Source organism: Elgaria multicarinata, chromosome 1 (genome assembly GCF_023053635.1).
Source record: "Elgaria multicarinata webbii isolate HBS135686 ecotype San Diego chromosome 1, rElgMul1.1.pri, whole genome shotgun sequence".
Lineage (NCBI taxonomy): Eukaryota > Metazoa > Chordata > Lepidosauria > Squamata > Anguidae > Elgaria > Elgaria multicarinata.
The window spans coordinates 215,468,325-215,489,633 of record NC_086171.1 but is presented as its reverse complement, the minus strand read 5'-3'; the positions used below and the strand labels follow the sequence as shown (position 1 = coordinate 215,489,633).

General features: G+C 49.5%; 1 protein-coding gene across 1 annotated transcript; it reads right to left on the bottom strand.

Moving 5' to 3' along the window:
* Nucleotides 1-176: 176 nt before the first annotated feature.
* On the bottom strand, nucleotides 177-20,209 carry REM1 (RRAD and GEM like GTPase 1). The gene is made up of 5 exons (XM_063121252.1): nucleotides 20,145-20,209; nucleotides 13,489-13,831; nucleotides 12,026-12,108; nucleotides 7,265-7,475; nucleotides 177-1,449 (listed from the first exon to the last, which is right to left on the bottom strand). Exons 2-5 carry the CDS (start codon nucleotides 13,826-13,828, stop codon nucleotides 1,172-1,174), a joined length of 912 nt encoding a protein of 303 aa, XP_062977322.1. The 5' UTR covers nucleotides 13,829-13,831; nucleotides 20,145-20,209; the 3' UTR covers nucleotides 177-1,171.
* Between the last annotated feature and the right edge of the window lie 1,100 nt (nucleotides 20,210-21,309).

Below are 21,309 nucleotides of genomic sequence, written 5' to 3'. Positions count from 1 at the left end.
ACCTGCCCAGTTCTTTCAGTCTCTCTTCATAGGGCTTTGTTTCCAGACCCCTGATCATCCTGGCTGCCCTCCTCTGAACACGCTCCAGCTTGTCTGCGTCCTTCTTGAATTGTGGAGCCCAGAACTGGACGTAATACTCTAGATGAGGCCTAACCAGGGCCGAATAGAGAGGAACCAGGACCTCCCGTGATTTGGAAGCTCTACTTCTATCACCTGCTTCTGCACTCAGGAGGTCAGAGGAAAGCACTAGGAATCCCTAAAGGGAGACCGGATTCCCTACAACCGTCCCCAAGATTCACACTTTCTCTCCCTTCCCATAATCTTATTAGCATTCAGACGTGAAGACGGATGTGCCCATAAACGCCCTCAGATGCTCCCATTTCCGTCCATTTCTTAAGACCTTCTGCAGTGCAGAAAGTATTCAGCATCCATATTTAACATTGTGTTGCCTCTGAAGAAAAAGGAAAAGAAATGACTCCTGCCTCCTACGATCTTGAGAAGAGAACAGCCTCCCTCTTCTAAGCTACAGGATTTAGGTATTTGGTAGGGTTCCCATCGGGGAAGATTCAATTATAATACAACAGGCTGCTCCCCATTTTCTGAAGCTGTTCCTGCTCTATAGAGCTCTTAACATAATACTTACTCCGGGCCTGTGAGTATGACGCGATGTGAAAGCCAGGCTTCAAGCAATTAACTCAGGGGTTCTGGACAAAAGTCTTTCCTGGCATCAGCCACAGGCCTGAGGCACGCTGGACACTGCTGTAGGTCCAGCGGAGCCAAGAGGGCAACGCCAAAAGCCTTTGGGGTCACGACGATCGAGCAGGGTGACGTCCCACTCAGTCCCATTCCTCTTACCCCAAGACCAGGGCTGTGGAGAAGAGCCCACCCTCACCCCCAGAGCTTTGAACAAAGGCCACGGATTGATGTGACAAAGGCCAAGTTGGCGCCAGAAGGGCCTCCCTAGAATGGGACACCCCTGCGGCACCACGCCGTCTGGCTGCCCACGGATCTTTGCTTTGCCCTACGGGAAGGTCCTCCTGTCTTAAGGGACACCAGCAAAGAAGAGTTTGCATCCCCCCTACGTACACGTGGGAAGGAATACCAAGTCCGAGCTCTTGGAAGCACAAGAGGGGATGGGCGGCGGCGGCGGCGGCGGCAGCGTTGGATTCGCTCAGAGCACGGAGAGGTCATGGCAGGACTTGGAACGGACCTTCAGGGCCACCTTCTTGTTGTTGCGGGCTACCAGCCGGTCGAGGAAGCGGCGCACTTTCTTGGTGAGGCTCTCCTTGCGCTTGTAGAGCGACATGCGCCTGGCGTTGGCCTCCTTGCTGTCCCTCCGCAGCCGGATCTGCCGCACCACCCCCTCGAAGAGCTCAGCGACGTTGTGCTGGAGGGCGGCCGACGTCTCGATGAACTTGCAGTCAAAGACCACGGCGCAGGCCCGGCCTTCTGCCAAGAGAATGAACGAAGGAGCCCTTTATTGCGAGAAGCGAGAAGCCATCACAATTCGACATCATAAAAACAAGTAAAAAGATAAGCAAAGATAAATAAGCTAAAAGTGGATAATTGAAAGTAAAATAAAAAAATAATGAACACAAATGGAATATAAATATAAAAACCACATTAACGTACAATAAGGACTCACGAGTGGGGAGCTAGATCAGTACATATACAAGAACGAAATCGCCAGTTCTCCTTTACGAAACTTGTTTGGAGTCTTGGCGCCTAGCTGTCAACTTACGTGCAGCGAAGGCGAATTTTGCAACCAGATCAGTAATAAATACATTATTGCCAGCCAGCAATATAGAGATTTGCTCAAAGGTAGATCGGTCAGAAAGATAACGACGAATGTAATCGAGAATTTTTTGTCCAGGGGATGTATGTATAGGGCATCACAACAGAGAATGCTGAATGTCCTCCACTTCCCCTGAATCACAGATGCAGAGTCTCTGATGCACCGAAAAAGGCCGCCCGTGAGAGTCTTTTTCCAGCTTCACTGGCTACCAGTCCAGGTCCGGGCCCGATTCAAAGTGCTGGTATTAACATTCAAAGCCCTAAACGGCTTGGGGCCAGGCTATCTGAAGGTAGGGTGACCATATGAAAAGGAGGACAGGGCTCCTGTATCTTTAACAGTTGCATAGAAAAGGGAATTTCAGCAGGTATCATTTGTATATATGGAGAACCTGGTGAAATTCCCTCTTCATCACAGATTTAAGAGAGGGCAGGGCACCTGCAGCTTTAACTGTGGTGATGAAGAGGAAATTTCACCAGGTTCCCCATATATACAAAGGACACCTGCTGAAATTCCCTTTTCAATACAACTGTTAAAGATACAGGAGCCCTGTCCTCCTTTTCATATGGTCACCCTAAGATACAGGAGCCCTGTCCTTCTTTTCATATGGTCACCCTAAGAATACCTCCTCTCATATGTGCCTGCCCGGACCCTAAGGTCATCCACAGGGGTCCTTCTCCGCGATCCCCTGCCAAAGGAAGTGAGGCAGGTGGCTACCAGGAGCAGGGTCTTCTCTGCTGTGGCACCCCGGCTGTGGAATGAGCTCCCTAAGGAGGTTCGCTTGGCACCTACACTATACTCTTTTAAATGCCAGGTGAAGACCTTTTTATTTTCTCAGCATTTTAACAGTCTATTAACTTAATTTTAACTTTGCTGTTTTCAATTTGTATTTTAAATCTGTATTAATTTCTGCATTGCTGCTTGATTTTATCCTGGCTGTGTTTTTATATTGTGTTTTATATTATGCTTTTATACTGGTTGTTTTATATTTTGAATGGTTTTTGTGGTTTTCATTTTTGTAAACCGTCCAGAGCGCTTTGGCTATTGGGCGGTATAAAAATGCAATAAATAAATAAATAAATAAATGAGCCACTCTGGGCAGCAAGCAGAGAAAGGCCCAGTCCCAGACGGACGACAGGCCTCACCATCCCCGGACCAAATCGTAACCCGAGAAAACCGAATGGCAAAATCAACGTTGGTTACACAAAGCAATTTATTTATGGTGCCATCACCCGGTTAAAGACCTCTTCGTTGACGAACCAAATCAGTTTTAATCAAGTCCATCAACATATTTATTTATTTTTTAGTTATTTATTACATTTTTATATCCCCCAATAGCCGAAGCTCTCTGGGCGGTTCACAAAAATTAAAACCACGAAGATCATAAAAACAACCAACAATTTAAAAGAGAAATACAAAATACAACATAAAAAGCACAACCAGGATAAAACCACACAGCAAAAATTGATATAGGTTAAAATATGAGATTAAAACAGCAAAGTTTAAATTTAAGTTAAATTAGGTGTAAAAATACCGAGAAAATAAAATGGTCTTCAGCTGGCGAGGGAAGGAAAACAATGTAGGCGCGTACATTTCCACCTGGCGAAAACAACAGTATTGAAGAGGAAAGCAGAGTTCCTTTTATATAAATGGAATAAATAATAATAATAATAATAATAATAATAATAATAATTTTTATACATCACACGCCTATTCTGCAACCAGCCATCTTAGAAGAGGCCTTCTCTGCTTTTTGATAGGGTGAAGGAAGAATAGCTCTTCTGAGATGGTGCCTGCCAGCCATCAGCTGCTTTTGTAGGTATTTATGAACCTCTCGTGCAAGCACTGAGTCATTACTGACCCTTGGAGGGACGCCAGCTTTCGCTGACGTTTTCTTGGCAGGCCTTATAGCGGGGTGGTTTGCCGTTGCCTTCCCTGGCCGTTATTCCCTTTCCCCCAGCTAACTGGGTACTCATTTTACCGACCTCGGGAGGATGGAAGGCTGAGTCGACCGGAGCCGGCTGCCTGAAACCAGCTTCCGCTGGGATTGAACTCAGGCCGTGGGGAGAGTTTCGGCTGCAGAAATTGAAATGTGTCTTTTTTTTTTTTTTTTTTTTTAAAGGGATTTGTTGCCTGATTAATTGGTGGGGATGCAATTTTATTAGTTGATTTAAAAGCTTTTTAGTTAATTTAACAGTGCAAACCTGTACATGTCTATTCAGACGTAAGCCCCATTGTGTTTAAAGGGGCCTACTCCCAGGTCAGTGAGTGTAGGATTGCAGCCTGAATTAATTGATGGATTAAAAGTTGCAGGCCTAATTATTATACAACTTCTGCTAGCCACAAGTCAGAGACACAAAGAAGAGCAAGGTACCAGAGCCCCAAACCTCAATAACTGAAGCGATATTATGTTCCTAAAGTAAGAGGTGCAGAATTTCCAAGACTGCCTGGAAATTCTTCCTACAAAGCCTTATGTATGGTATTGTATTTAATGTTGTTCCTGCCTCGATCCACAAGGAGAGGAGGGTAAGAATTATTTATTTATTTATTTATTTATTTATTTATTTATATAGCACCCTCAGTGTACCTGGTGCTGTACAGAGTAAAACAATAAAATAGCAAAACCCTGTTGCATAGGCTTACATTCTAATAGCATCATAATAAAACAATAAGAAGGGGGAGAGAATGCACCAAACAGGCACAGGGGAGAGTAAAACTAACAGTCTAAAAGTCAGATCAAAATCAAGTTCTAAAAGCTTTAGAAAAAAGAAAAGTTTATTAAAAATATATTATTTATCATCATCATCATCATTATTATTATTATTATTATTATTATAGATATATGGGAGATTATAGATATATGGGAGGGGAAAGGCACTCTGTGAGTGCTCAGAGGTGCACTCTACGAGCTCAAGTAAAAGGAAGCCAGATTCCAGCTGGACATCAGGAAAAACTTCCTGACTGTTAGAGCAGTACGACAATGGAACCAGTGACCTAAGGAGGGTGTGGGCTCTCCCACACTAGAGGCCTTCAAGAGGCAGCTGGACAACCCTCTGTCAGGGATGCTTTAGGGTGGATTCCTGCATTGAGCAGGGGGTTGGACTCCATGGCCTTGTAGGCCCCTTCCAACTCTGCTATTCTATGATTCTAGGGCAGAGCTCAAGTACTTAAAACAGGCTCTGAGGCCGAGTCCCAGTGAGCTGCCTCAGATTAAGCTCCGAACTGAAAGCTTTTCTTTGGCTTCAGAGGTGATCTCCAGGTGCACCATAAGGACTAGGAACTTGCTAGAACGTAAGGAATGAAGACTTGGGAAGTGACTAGGGTGACCATATGAAAAGGAGGACACAGCTCCTGTATCTTTAACAGTTATATTGAAAAGGGAATTTCAGCAGGTGTCATTTGTATATATGGAGAACCTGGTGAAATTTCCTTTTCATCATAACAGTTAAAGCTGCAGGTGCCCTGCCCTCTTTTAAATCTGGTCACAGTATAGCTGCAGTATAGCTCCTGCAGCTTTAACTGTTGTGATGAAGAGGGAACTTCAGCAGGTTCCCCATATATACAAATGACACCTGCTGAAATTCCCTTTTCTATGCAACTGTTAAAGATACAGGAGCCCTGTCCTCCTTTTCATATGGTCACCCTAGAAGTGACAGCAGAACATTCATGCCAAGAAGGGCTCAGGGTCCAGGACTCTTAATCTAAGGGTTAGAATATGGATCTTCAAACAAGAAGAAATCCAGGAGGTGGAATCCAAGAGTTAGATCAGGGACTGATTGTGTAGCACTTAGAGAGGGCCAGGTGCTCTTGCATAATCGTGCCATTTGAATGAAAGAGGCATAGAAGATGGAGGACAGGGCTCCTGTATCTTTAACAGTTGTATAGAAAAGGGAATTTCAGCCGGTGTCATTTATGTATGCATGCAGCACCTGGTGAAATTCCCTCTTCATCACAACAGTTAAAGCTGCAGGAGCTATGCTAGAGTGACCAGATTTAAGAGAGGGCAGGGCTCCTGCAGCTTTAACTGTGGTGATGAAGAGGGCATTTCACCAGGTTCTCCATATATACAAATGACACCAGCTGAAATTTCCTTTTCAATGCAACTGTTAAACATGCAGGAGCCCTATCCTCCTTTCCATACGGACACCCTGACTAAGAGCTTTAGGGTGCAGTCCTATGTATGTTTTGACAGAAAGAAAGACCCACAACTCCCAGCATTCCCTAGCCAGCAATGCTGGGAGTTGTAGGACTTTTTTTCCTGTCTAAACATGCATAGGCTTTGCGCACTAAAGCTGAAATATGCTGGTAGTTTTGGAATATTCAAGCCCCACCCTTTTCTCCCTTCAGCCCCACCCCCTTTGTCCCTCCAACCCGCCCTTCAGAGCATCTTCCAAATTGAATTTGACCCTTGGGCTGAAAGAGGTTCCCCCATAAGAACATAGGAAGTGCCCTGCTGGATCAGACCAAAGGGTCCATCTAGTCTAGGGTGACCATATGGAAAGGAGGACAGGGCTCCTGTATCTTTAACAGTTGCTTAGAAAAGGGAATTTCAGCAGGTGTTGTTTGTATGCATGCAGCACCTGATAAAATGCCCTCTTCATCACAACAGTTAAAGACGCAGGAGCTATACTAGAGGGACCAGATTTAAAAGAGGGCAGGGCACCTGCAGCTTTAACTGTGGTGATGAAGAGGAAATCTCACCAGGTTCTCCATATATACAAATGACACCTGCTGAAATTCCCTTTTCTATGCAACTGTTAAAGATACAGGAGCCCTGTCCTCCTTTTCATATGGGTTCAGCGCTCTGTTCACAGAGTGGCCAACCAGCCATCAGACAGGGACCCACAAGCAGGACATGGTGCAACAGCACCCTCCCACCCATGTTCCCCAGTAACTGCTGCACACACAGGCTTAGGAAGGAAAGGAACCTCTCGTGCAAGCACTGAGTCATTACTGACTCTTGGAGGGACGCCAGCTTTCGCTGACGTTTTCTTGGCAGGCCTTATAGCGGGGTGGTTTACCGTTGCCTTCCCCGGCCATTATTACCTTTCCCCCAGCTAACTGGGTACTCATTTTACCGACCTCGGGAGGACGGAAGGCTGAGTCGACCCGAGCCGGCTGCCTGAAACCAGCTTCCGCTGGGATCGAACTCAGGCCGTGGGGAGAGTTTCAGCTGCAGAAACTGCTGCTTTACCACTCTGCGCCCCACTACTGCCTCGAATACTGGAGATAGCACGCAGCCATCAGGGCTAGTAGCCATGGATAGCCTTCCCCTTCCTTTTAAAGCCGTCCAGATTGGTGGCCATCATTACACGAAGATGCTAGAGACGGCTACAGCCACAGCTGAATCGCAGCTGGGTCAACTTCCAAAGCTTAGGAACGCCCCTCCCCACCTCCCGCGGCCGACACCCCCCCCCCCCCCGGTGGAGGAGAGCATCTCCCCAGGTGCCCCGGGGGCCTCTTTCCACCCACCTTCCACGGAAACCTCCCGGCAGCGCACCAGGTCAGTCTTGTTGCCCACCAAAATGATGGGGATATTCTCCGCCTGGCGGGTGCGGCGCAGCTGGATCCGCATCTCCGAAGCGCTCTCGAAGCTGCCCCGGTCGGTGATGGAGTAGACGATGACGTAGGCGTTGCCCACCTGCATGCAGTAATTGTGGAACCAGTTGTCTTCTTCCGAGGGCTGCGAGAAACGGGGGGGGGGGGGGGAAGCAACTTACCAGGGCACCCGAAGGCATTTTTAGGATCCTTTTCGGATGCCTTTCAAATACTTGAAAGGTTGTCACACAGAGGAGGGCCAGGATCTCTTCTCGATCCTCCCAGAGTGCAGGACACGGAATAATGGGCTCAAGTGACAGGAAGCCAGATTCTGGCTGGACATCAGGAAAAACGTCCTGACTGTTAGAGCAGTACGACAATGGAACCAGTTCCCTAGGGAGGTTGTGGGCTCTCCGACACTAGAGGCATTCAAGAGGCAGCTGGACAACCATCTGTCAGGGATGCTTTAGGGTGGATTCCTGCATTGAGCAGGGGGTTGGACTCAACGGCCTTGTAGGCCTCTTCCAACTCTGCTATTCTATGATTCTATGATTTTAGGAAGTTTTAACGGTGTACGTTGTTGTTTATTTGTTCAGTCGCTTCCGACTCTTCGTCACTCCATGGACCAGCCCACGCTGCATACTACGTTTTTAATCAGTATTTAATGTATTTTATACTTACTGCTGTTCCTCGCCTCGATCAGGATGGAGAGGCGGGTAAGAAATATTTATTATTATTATTATTATTATTATTATTATTATTATTATTATTAGCGGGGGGCCCTGGGAATTCACACAGCAAAGCAGAACAACAACGGGCAAAGCACGGACTGGCACAGCTAGAGCAAGGGTCAGGCAACGTGGCACCCACAGCCCCCTGGATACCTTTCTCGGCACCCTCCTCTTGTGGTGGTGGTGTTTTAAAAAAATGTTTAACACGTTTTCACACTGCGATCCCGTCAAAGCACAGTACAGGCCCCCGGCTGCTGCCAGCTTCCTGTCCTCCGAACGCCTTTGGGCTACACGAAATGACTCACCTTTGCCACTAGCCACGCCTTCCACGGCTGCCATTTTGCGGTGGCGCCCAGGACAGTTAGTCACACTTCCCCGTGGGCCCACAAGGGTCGCCTCCCCCCCCCCCGGTCTAGGCAGCGCCGAGTGCACCCACTTTTATTCACAGACGCAGAAGAAGACTTGAGTAACATGCAGCATGAACTTCCAGCAAAATATATATATATATGAAAACCTCCTATGGGCATCATTTGTTTTTATGAAGAACCATTAAAAGGAAAGGCAATGGATTCCACCTATAGGGATGCTGGGGTTTGTAGTGCAAAACATCTGGAAGGCACCAGATGTGTTGGGGAAGGATGAGCCAAGGCATTGGCACAGGGTGGGGTGGGGAGCAGAGCATTTATTGCTTCATTGTTAATTGAAGTTTATGTTCTGCAAAACTTTATGTGTACACGTGAATGTTCCCCCCTTCTTCTTACATGTTTTATTCATTTAACTATAAGCAAAAACTGGATTGAATTGAATTTAATTTATGCTCTGGCTATAAACCTGAAACCAAACATAAAAATAGGACTGTGGGGCAGGGTAGACCCCCCATCTCCCATTTTGAGGGTGACAGATTAGGCTCTGGTCTGCATCATCCAACTGACCTCTCGTCGCTGCCTTTACACACGGCCGAATTGACCAAATGCACATTAAAAGCTTTTGCCTTTGGGCTACGGTTGACACAGTCTCCCCATCAATCCGTCAGCGGAGAAATTGCCTCCACGGGGAAGCTCTGCTCCGAACTGAACGGGCTGCCTGCTCAATGCAGCTGGGCTAACGTGGGAGCCACTAAGGCAGCCTTCCTCAACCTGGGGCGCTCCAGATGTGTTGGACTGCATCTCCCAGACTGCCCCAGCTGGGGCAGTCTGGGAGATGCAGTCCAACACATCTGGAGCGCCCCAGGTTGAGGAAGGCTGCACTAAGGCCAAGAGGCTAGGCCACATTGGGGAGATCTAGAAAACATCCTGGGAGAGAAAGGGGGGGAAGAGAAAATAGCTAACAGATGCCACCCAGAAGCCCTAGCTCAGCCCACGCGTCCCCAAGAGGTGTTGCGTTCCGTGGGTTTCGTTTGAGCCAGGGCTGAATCGATTCGGAATTCCAGGGGGCCAGTTCCAGAAATGTGGAGTTAAAAAGGACATTCAAGAGTACCTCTGAGCATGTCCAGAATGCACGTTCCCTTACCACTGGGTAACTACAAACACCTGCTATTAGGTCCCACACAACTGCTACACATAGGGGGTCTCACGCGTTTGCTGGATCCTGCCCCACACCCCTTCCCCTCACCCTTAGGAAATTTACCCCTTTTCATCTGGACTGCCAAGGAGTGTGGAGCACATACCGATATCATGCAAAACTCCCATCTTTTCAAGCAAATTTAAAATTGGAGGGCCAGCTGTTTCTAAGCTGTATCCGCTGCTTTATTTTTTAAGATACAAAAGCTAAAATTCAAGCAATCCTAAATCGCCAGAAGATTACAAAATTCAAAACCCACCTCTTAAAAGGAGCACCACAGTCCTGTGCTCATTTACTCAGAAGTAAGCCCCGCTGTCTTCAGCAGGGCCTACTCCCTAATGAAGGCACAATCCAATGGATGTTTAGACAGGGGAAAGTACTACAACCCCCAGCATTCCCCAGCCAGCAGAATACTGGGAGTTGTAGGACTTTTTCCAGTCTAAAACATCCATGGGATTGTGCCCAAAGCGTGTTCATAACTGCAGACAGGCAGACAAAAAGACAGCCACCTGTCCTGAATATCTGCATTGTTGGACTCTGGCGGTTTGAAATGGGTGGTCACCACAGAGAAGGCCCTGCTCCACACTCCCATCAGGACTAAGGCATGCATAAGGGGAGACCAGTCTTGGACATCTCCTTTCCTCCTCTGCCCAATCCTAGTCGAGTTTTCCCTCCAGATTCTTAAGCAGCAGCAGCAGCAGCATCTTCAGGCTTGGAGGGGCTCTTAGCCAAGATGTTCTCAGAGGAACCCTCTCCTTCAAGCAGTCCTGCCTCCTCCTTGCTGCCCATTCGCTCGCACCCTCCGTGTTCTGGGCCCAGCCTGGACCACGGCCCAGAGGGAGAGAAGAAGCATACCTAACAGCTGTACAGCCACCTGTCAGGGATGCTTTAGGGTGGATTCCTGCACTGAGCAGGGGGTTGGACTCGATGGCCTTAGAGGCCCCTTCCAACTCTGCTATTCTATGATTCTAAGAAGGTGGCTGGATGCTGATGCTCTTGCCAACGCCCCATCGCCTACCTGTTCCTTTTACCTGGGGATGCCAAGGATCAAACCTGCCAACTTCAGGACGCAAAACAGGTGTTCTGGCCTCTCCCTACTGAATTAACTATCGCCACCCTCCATCAGGGCTCCAGTGCAATTGAAGCCCTTTAGCTACATTACATAGAATTATAGAATAGCAGAGTTGGAAGGGGCCTACAAGGCCATCGAGTTCAACCCCCTGCTCAATGCAGGAATCCACCCTAAAGCATCCCTGACAGATGGTTGTCCAGGTGCCTCTTGAAGGCCTCTAGGGTGGGAGAGCCCACAACCTCCCTAGGGAACTGATTCCATTGTTGTACTGCTCTAACAGTCAGGAAGTTTTTCCTGATGTCCAGCTGGAATCTGGCTTCCTTTAACTTGAGCCCGTTATTCCGTGTCCTGCACTCTAGGAGGATCGAGAAGAGATCCTGGCCCTCCTCTGTGTGACAACCTTTCAAGTATTTGAAGAGTGCTCTCATGTTGCCCCTCAGTCTCTTCTCCAGGCTAAACATGCCCAGTTCTTTCAGTCTCTCCTCGTAGGACTTTGTTTCCAGACCCCTGATCATCCTCGCTGCCCTCCTTGTTACCTCCTACAACAACCTTGCAAGGTAGGTCAGTATTGCCTTCATAATGCTGAAGAGGGCAGGGAAACAGAAACTGGGCTCGGACTGCCCAGCGAGACTGGGATTGAGATTACGGGCGTCTGAACAGGTGACTTGCTCGTTCACGGCTCCATCTCTCTGCGTCTCTGCCAATCGAATGGAATGTTTTGCGCTTGTTTTTAATTGATCGTCACCCAAGCTTGGCTTTGTTGGAGCGGGCACGACAGATTGAAACCGATCAATGAACGCTCTCTCGCTACATGCAAGCGGGACCGCAGAGCGAGGGTGCCGGCCCATAAGCACACTGGGGCTGTCACGCTGGATCAGGCCAATGGCCTGTGTAGCTCAGCGCTGTCCCTACCGATGGTGGCGACATGGATGCGCCAGGAGCAGGGTACCCGAGGGATGCCCACTCTCTGGGGGAAAAGCTTTTCTGAAAATGGAGGTTACCCTCTTCGGCTTGTTGCAGCCGGGGGCCACGGAGGCTCTTTCCTGCATGGACTCCATTTATTCTTTTTATAGGCTGTTCATCCCAAAGGCCACCATGGCCACTATCATCGTAGCCCATGAGCCCAAGGACATAAACAAGCAGTTAGTTGCACAGGAAGAGTTTCAAGACAAGCTAAGGGGACAGAGGCAAACACAGCTCCTCCAGTCTTCCCGAAATTCCTTCTTTTCTGCAGCTATCAAAGGTACAGGATCCTGCCCTCTTTAGCATCTCGGCCCCCCTCACTGGCCGCACACCGGTGCTGGTCTCAATGGGACGCGATCCGCCACCTACCCGCTTCTCAGCCTCCCAGGTGTCGATCACCATCAGCGTGGTCTCCTCGCCATCCACAGACAAGGTGCGCTCATAGGTGTCCTCTGAAAAGAGCCAGGCGGCAGGATTAGGATCAAGGAACCCTTGGACCAGCCTTCCCTAAGCCGCCTCCTTCCAGATTTCCTGGACTACGAGTCCCATCGTCCCTGGCCAGCATGGGGGTGATGGGAGAAGGGTGCATTAGACAGTGTAATGAAGGGAGTGATGCCAGCTCCAGGTTTTGGAGGGCACCTCCAATGGCACCCCTTCCTCAGCGAGGAGTCCACCGTCTCACTGCCATGGTCACCGGCTGCTCCTCCTCCTCCTCCTCCTCCTCCTCCTCTTTCCTCCTCACTGCTGCCACTGGCTTCCTCGACAGGCAGAGAGGCAGGGAGCATCTCCTGCACCTCCTCCTTACCACCACCACCACCCTTGTCTGGGCAACAGCGAGAGGCAAGTGAACAAGCACCTTGCAATGTCGAAGAGGACGAGCAACTCCAGGGGGCTCTTCCCGGTGGGCCCCTGCTCCGGGGTGGGCCCTCGGCTGGTGCCCGACCACGCGGACCCTTGACGCTGGCCCTGCGTGCCACCTTGGAGAACAGCAGTTGTTCCAGCCGTCAGGAAACGCTGATGGACTCCAAGCAGGAGGAACCCTTCCCTTCTACAGACTCAGTGTCGGCGTCACAGAAGGCAGGTGCAGTCAAGGTCAAGGGTGGGTGGGGAGGTGCCACTCCCACCCCCCCTTCCCACACACTCCATTTCAGCACCCCCCACCCCCGGCTGAATGTATGGACCAAGGCAAAGCATCGGACCCAAACTGGGGGAGACGGGGGTATAAATTCAAGCAAGTCTCTGGTCCCTTCCCCCCCAGCAAAAACAGGGAGCCATCTCAAGAGGGGGAGTTGAGAAGACATTTCCGGGGAAGGGGCCGGACCCCCACTGTGAGCAGGGCCATTCGCACAACAGCCCCTCCCTGAATGACCAGAGGACAGGGACACAGATGGACAGCCGCTCTAGCCCCACCTCTCGATGGCCTCAGGAATCGCCGTCAAGCTGTGTTGGGAATGCAGAGAGCCTCGTTCTCGCCCCTCCCAAACTCCAGCTCCCAGGGTGCCTTGGGAATAAACCAGCCTAAACCTGTACTTGCTTCTTCTTCTCAAAGGTATACTGCTTCTGAACATGGAGGCTCTATCTCATGACTAGCAGGTGCGTTGTATATCAGCCTGCTTTAGATGGCTCGCGCAAATAAGCCACTTTACATATGACTTGCAGCAGGGGGGAAAAACCAATGCCCTGAGATCACTAGCCATGGAAGACCTTAATCTTGCCATCAGTCAGACCCCTGGCATTAGCAGAGCCCCAGGAAGCCAATGCTGCTCCATATCATGCAAGCTCCACAGGGCTACAGTTCCCTGGACCTTCCCCACGTCACAAGGCAGACCTACCTCTCTGTTGTTCCGGCAAATCCTTCTCTTGAACCCCAGCGAAAAGGTTGACCAAACTGGTCTTGCCCACGCCGGGGTCGCCCAGGAGCACCACTCGGTACAGCGACTCCCACGACTCCTCCGAATCAGAGGACTCCGAAGACCAGCTGCCCCGTGGCTCAGGCAGGCGCCCTCGGGGCTCGCAGGACGAGGACTGCCCCAGCTGCGGGTGGCCAGCTCTGGCCGGCTTGGGGCGAACGCTCAGCATCCCCGGGCGAGTCCCATAGGAGGCGGGAAGCGGGGTGCTGGCCCGTCTCCGGGAAGGACTCGTGCTCCCTCCTTGCTGGGTGTTCAGCGTCATCTTCTGCCAAAGAAACAGCGGAGAGAATCAATTTGCTCTTTGCCAAGGTGGTTTCCTGCTCCGGAGCAAGCCGGCTGGCCAGGCGCGGAGTGCCCAGCCCGTTTGCGGTGAAGGAGCAACGGTTCTTAGAAGCCCTGCTTCTGTTTGTCTGCGTTGGATACCAGCCCAAAGCAAACATGCATAAATCATCCTATCTTGGGGATCCTCCCTGAACCCATTACATCTAAACAACTTTTCAACTATGAAGGGAATAAAGATGCCAAACACCAGTTTGCAACCCTTTGGGTCTGTTGACTGTAGAACAGAACACCAGGACAGAATGAGTGAGTGTGTGTGTGAGTGTGTGTGTGTGTGCCCTTATTGGGCAGTGTCCCATGGAGCATTTCGTGGCTCATTTGAGATGCACAGGAGGACCCCAAAGATGATTTCAGGAGCTACAAACAGAACATATATAGAATTCCAAGTTAATGGATTAAGGACCAGAATTCGGTTTAAGTACCACTTCTGTACTGCATACGTGGACAAAAAGCAAATCGGGATCTACTGGTAGATCCCTGGGTGATCTGTAGTAGATTAACAATTGGGAGTCAGAAACCCTCGTCAAAAACAGTTAGCAACAACCCTCTGGCTTTTCCCACCTAAATTAGACGGCTAAATTGAAGGAAAGCTCAGAGTAACAAGGACGGGACTTTGTTGGGAAAGAGCGGTGAGCCCAGTTCTGTTCCGAGTCAAATTCCCGGGCTCACAACATGCTCAGAGTACGTTCAAAGCTCTTTAATTCTAAGCGTGTGTCTTTTGCACCTGGCGGATATGGGGATTCTAGTAAAAACAGCAAAACACGCACACAAATAAAGCTTAAGTCTGCCCACCCTCGCTCTACTGAACTCATTTTGTGGCTTTGGTTACAGAATTCGTAGGAAGGGGCCCTTCGTGAAGAGGAGATGCAGCTCAGCAGCATAGAGCCCCTGTTATGCATGCAGAAGGTCCCAGGTTCAATTCCCGACATCTCTAGGAATTGTTCCTGCCCTAAAGCCTGGGGAGCCGCGGCTGCCAGTCAGTGTTGGCAATACCGGGCTAGATCGGCCAAGGGTCTGACTCGGCATAATGCAGCTTCCTGTGTTTCCACTTTCCATATTTGAGTATAAAACATTTCACAGTTTAAATGCAAAAACGCACACTGTTGTTGGTTCTGAACGGCGCACGTACTTTCCAATCACAGGGCTCCCCTGCAATGTAGACAGAAGTGCCCCTTGTGCAACCCCCCTGCCCCCCGTGACCTGAACACCCAAATATAGAGCAACTTCTGTCTGCTCCTTCAAACTGCTCCTCAAAACCCAGCTCTGCCCATGAACGCTTTAGCTTCGCCTCCAAGCCCCATCCTACATTAGACAAACCATGATTGCGTGGACCTGTCTCTCTCCATCCCCAGTTCCTCTGCTATTCATCCTCCCACCTCGGCTCTCCTCCCTTGTCACTCCCCCCCCTCCCATAATTGAAGTTTTAGATTATCAACTTGTTGTCTTTTTGGTTTACAAAATGATGCATGGTGCGGAGAATGTGGATAGGGAGAATTTTTCCTCCCTTTCTCAAAATACTGGCACCCAACGGGGTCATCATCCTATGAACCTGATTGGTGGGAGATCCAGGACTGATAAAAGGAAGGACTTCTTCACACAGCATAAACTATGGAACTCACCACCACAGGATGTAGTGATGGCCACCAATTTGGATGGCTTTTAAAGGGAGGTTGGATAAATTCCTGGAGGAGAAGGCTATCAATGGCTACTAGCCCTGATGGTTACGTGCTACCTCCAGTATCCAAGGCAGTAAGCCTGTGTGCACCAGTTGCTGGGGAACATGGGTGGGAGGGTGCTGTTGCACCATGTCCTGCTTTGTTGGTCCCTGGCCGATGGCTGCTTGGTCACTGTGTGAACAGAGTTCTGGACTAGACGGACCCTCGGTCTGACCCAGCATGGAAGTTTTTGTTGTTATGGCTTATGAATTTGTGCAATAATAATAATAATTTCATTTCTTACCCGCCTCTCTGTTTGGATCGAGGCGAGGAACAACGATAAGCATAAAATACATACAACTGAATTAAAAATTATTATTATTATTATATTTATTTTTATCCCGCCTTTTGCCCAATGCTGGAAACCTCAAGGCAGCCTTACAAAGTTTAAAATATACATGGGGGGGGGGGAGGGAAACAAAACCATAAACATTTTAAAAAATACACAACAAAATTATAAGACATTAACATAGATGGAGGGCCGGATTATTCTCCAAAGGCCTGCTGGAACAAATAAGTTTTAGCCTGCTTCCAAAAGCCCAGCAAGGAGGGAGCCAGCCTAGCTTCCCCGGGAAGAGAGTTCCAGAGCACCGGAGCAGCCACCGAGAAGGCCCTCTCCCATGTTCCCACCAAGCGCGTCTGTGAAGATGGTGGGACTGAAAGAGAGCTTCTCCAGAAGATCTCAAAGCACGGGCAGGCTCATAAGGGAGAAGACGGTCTTTCAAATAACCTGGACCCGAACCATATAGGGCTTTATAGGTCATAACCAGCACTTTGAATTGTGCCCGGAAACAGACTGGAAGCCAGTGGAGCTGTTGTAACAGGGGAGTCGTCTGCTCCCTGTAACCAGCCCCAGGTCAACAATCTGGCTGCAGCTCTTTGAACCAGCTGGAGTTTCCGAACACTCTTCAAAGGCAGCCCCACGTAGAGCGTGTTACAGTAATCCAATCGGGATGTAACTAAGGGATGTGTCACCATGGCCAGGTCCAACATCTCTAGTATACATCATTAAAACATCCTAAAAACTGAAAATCAATAAAAATAGTATTAAAAAAAATAAAATCCTAAAAACATCCTAAAATTCCACTGGATAGGCCTGCCGGAATAAATCAGTCTTTATAGCTTTCTTAAACGCTAAAAGACTGTTAAGTTGGCGAGTCTTTTCCGGCAGGCCTAATGATAGTCAACTAATGATGAATATCAATCTCAGTGGAATTGTACCAATAATACCATATTTCTTCAATTCTAAGACACACTTTTTTCCCCATATAAACATCTCTAAAAACGGGGTGCATCTTAGAATCGCGGGTGTGTTTATTATTTCTTAGAACCAAAGCTTTTTTTTTCTGTTGGTGGTGCTGAAATTAGTGTGACTCTTACAATCGATGGCGTCTTACAATCGAAGAAATATGGTAAAATAAAATAAAAGCCTATCAGGAATGGACCAGACCTTCACACCCACCCACCCGCCCAGCCCCAATATCCGGGTGATTCTTGCATGGAGACCAGCCGTTCAAGCGAAAGGGAGCTGCATGTGTGTTTTACCAGGAAAAAAGAAGAAAGGAAAATGAAATGTGAACTGGGTTCTGTCCTTCGGCTGTAAACTGTTGACAGAGATCTATCTCGCAGGGTTGTTGTGACAGATTAAAGATCATAAGAGCATGTTGCAAATTCAAGGTGCTACATAAATTACAGTTGACAGGACGTGTCTGTGCGACTGTCTTCTCAAGAGAGAATGGCTTGACCGTGGTTTGTTCTGCACATTCGTCAACAATCCCCAGCGAGCCATTGTCCAACACAAAATTCAGCTCACGATTGGCCCAGCATTTTATTTTTAAATTCAAGCTCATAGCCCTCATGGCTGCAGACAAGCCTGGAATCATGCCTCGGGTGAAACATTAAAGCCAGATATGGGATGAGAAAGACTTCACCTTGGGGTGGAAGGAAAATTGAAAGGGAGCAGTGCGTAGGGTGCAGCAGCCATAAAGTGCCAGGTCATAATACGTGCCAAACTGGAGAGGGAGCATATATTTGGCACAATAGTCAGGGTATTATTGGGGGGGGGGGAGAGACACACACTTCCTTGGCCGTTTGCCATGGCTAGCTGAAGAGCACATAAATCAGAAGTCATGCAAGCCACGGAATCCAGCTTTTTTTGGCTGTAGAATCTGGATTAAAGGCTAGCCAGGGAGCAAAACATACCAGAGAGGGGTAGTTATCTTGATGCATGTCATAAATGGGTGCCAGAAAGAGAGAGAAAGGCGGCGAGAGAGGGAGACGTCGACATGTCAGTGTTAGTTCTTCCGTCACGTCAGAAGAGTTTTTCTGCGAGAGCTAGCTTTATTTGAAACAAATAAAGAAGGCCCCTTTTCTGCTACTTTAAAGAAGGAAAAACGTGGGGGCAGCTGGTCTTGCAGCTAGCAAGGGGAGGAAACCCCCCCCCCCCATTTCTTCCTGTGTCTCTAGAGTTGCGGAGCTTTATTTATAAGTTGCAAAGAAAGCAAAGGGCAAAGGATGTGAAAGAAAGCACTGGGAGTGGATGGGAAACGTCCCCAAACTGGCAGATCTCGGCTGGAAGGAGATGGTCTGAGATGTGGGGGTCCCTGGGGAGGTCCAATAACAACCCCCCCCCCATCCCTGATTTTGCATGTTGAGGCAGGAAGTTAAAAGAGCATTCTTTAGGCTGGTTTCCACCCCCTGGGTTGTCTTTGCTCTTGATAGTTTTCCTGCTTTCAGATTTCAAACCAGTGCTGGCTTTGTTTTATTATTTTAATACGGGTTGTTGCATTTATATATTCGTTGGCTTAGCCTCTTCAGGGTCAAAGCTCCGGTCTACAAATCAGCTTACAAAGAAAAGTAAAATAACGGAGCCCCTTCGAATCTCCCTGCGGTGGAACGCAAGCAACGCCTGTCATCTGTGCATGTGTGGGTTTTTTTTCCAGTCCAGGGTCTGGTTTCATCGTGGTACCAGTAACCCAACGCCATGGCATGGTTTTGCCAGCTTCCAAAACATGGTTAAAAATTCAGAAGGAAAGTTGTTCGCGATGAAGCACGCCATTGTCACCGCTGGGGCCGCATTGAATTACACACACACACACACACAAACTGGGACCGGTTTGTAATGCGCAGCTCCATCCCTGGAACGTGATGCCTGAGCATGTGCAAAGAGCGTTTCATTTCACGGACGGTCCAGAGGCTGCAGCTTACTTTTATACTGTTAGTTTTACTCTCCCCTGTGCCCGTTTGGTGCATTCTCTTCCCCTTCTTATTGTTTTATTATGATTCTATTAGAATGTAAGCCTAGGCAGCAGGGTTTTGCTATTGTATTGTTTTACTCTGTACAGCACCATGTACATTGAGGGTGCTATATAAATACAGGAGGAGGAGAAGCAGAAGAAACAGCAGCAGCAGCAGAAGAAGAAGCAGAAGAAGAAGTCTCCTTCGCTCTGTCCCCAAGCTGGCAAATGGGCATGCATTAAAAGGCTGCAGAGCTTGACCCATAATACCAAACGCTCCTTGGCATCGTAAGGAGCGCCTTGTTGGATCGTGCCAGAGGTCCATTGCGGCCAGCCAGAGGCTTCCCCGCAAGCTGCAGCCAGGGCTTGAAGGCAGCCGGCCTCTCCGTCGCTTATTCCCCACCGACAGGTATTCTGAGGTATCCTGCCTCTGAGCGTGGAGGCTCCATTTCTCCATCAGCCTCCATGCATTTGTCTAACCTTTGTCTAACCATGTATTTGTCCCCCCTAACGCCTGGAACGCTCTTCCAGAACATTTGCGAACTACAAGTTCAATCGCAGTTTTTAAAGCTCAGCTGAAAACTTTTCTTTTTTCTAAAGCTTTTAAAACTGGATTTTGATCTGACTTTTATACTGTTAGTTTTACTCTCCCCTGTGCCTGTTTGGTGCATTCTCTTCCCCTTCTTATTGTTTTATTATGATGCTATTAGAATGTAAGCCTCTGCGGCAGGGTTTTGCTATTTTATTGTTTTACTCTGTACAGCACCATGTACACTGAGGGTGCTTCATAAATACAGGAGAAGCAGAAGAAGCAGAACTAGAAACAGAACCAGAAGCAGAAGCAGAAGAAGAAGACTCCTTCGCTCTATCCCCAAGCTGGGGCAAACGGACCGGGATAGCAACTTCAAACCTGGGAAGGACCCACAGTTTCTAGGCTTTTGGGGTCGTGGGGATCCATCTGCCGCTCTTCGGCTCCACCAGGGACATCAGGGCGGGCTAGAGGAGGACAACAACTCCGAAGACGCTCTGCGCACGATCAGGAGTCCTCTCGCCCGCATACTTACCCCTCCCACACACAACTCCTTCCCAGAAAGTTTAGGGCCAGCGCGGGCCACGCCTCCCAGAGATCCCGGGGTGCAAAGGGGCGCCCGGGGTGAATCCACCCTCTCCAGTATCCCGGGACCCCTTCTCGGCTTTGCAGGCTGAGGATCCGCTCCAGTCGCTCGGGGACGGGCGGGCCAATCGAGGGAACCCCCACCCCACCCCCGAAAGTTTGCCTCCGCCTTACCGCGCCTCTCGCTGCTGCTGCTGCTCCGCGGGGCGCTGTCGGGGGGCCTCCGGGCGCCCCCAGCCGCTCAGCCCGCGCGCGCCCCGCCGGACCTCGTGGCGCAGCGCTGGCCGCGGCTGCAGCCGGACCCGGGAGGCGCTTTTAAAGCCGGCGAGGGGGCGCCCTCTCCCTGCGCGCCGCTCCGGCGGGACACACCCCCTGCCAGGGCCGCCCCCTCGGCGCGGGCGGCGCTACTGCCAGAGCGCCTCTGAGCAAGTACAGACGGCCCCGGGCCTTCTCCGCGGCGTTCCTCCTCCTCCTCTGCCTCCGTGGGTTTCATCCCATTGTATGAGCGCACGTGGAGCCTGGAGAACCGACCTCTCTTTGGGGGGATGCATAGAATCATAGAATCATAGAATAGTAGAGTTGGAAGGGTCCTCTAAGGCCATCGAGTCCAACCCCCTACTCAAGGCAGGAATCCACCCTAAAGCATCCCTGACAGAGGGTTGTCCGGCTGCCTCTTGAAGGCCTCCAGTGTGGGAGAGCCTAGGTCACTGGTTCCATTGTCGTACTGCTCAGACAGTCAGGAAGTTTTTCCTGATGTCCAGCCAGAATCTGGCTTCCTGTAACTTCAGCATGTACATTGATGGTGCTATATAAATAAATCATCATCATCATCATCATCATCATCATCATCATCCCTGGTTTAATTAGAATCATAGAATAGCAGAGTTGGAAGGGGCCTACAAGGCCATCAGTCCAACCCCCTGCTCAAGGCAGGAATCCACCTTAAAGCTTCTCTGACAGATGGTTGTCCAGCTGCCTCTTGAAGGCCTCTAGTGTGGGAGAGCCCACAACCTCTCTAGTTAACTGATTCCATTGTCGTACTGCTCTAACAGTCAGGAAGTTTTTCCTGATGTCTAGCTGGAATCTGGCTTCCTGTAACTTCAGCCGGTGCATCCCGGGTTTAGAATCATAGAATAGCAGAGTTGTAAGGGACCTACAAGGCCATCAAGTCCAACCCCCTGCTCAAGGCAGGAATCTACCCTTGAGCATCCCTGGCAGATGGTTGTCCAGCTGCCTCTCGAAGGCCTCTAGTGTGGGAGAGCCACAGCCTCCCTAGGTTACTGATTCCATTGTCGTACTGCTCTAACCAATTCACTTTCCCAGCCTTCGGTAGGAGGAC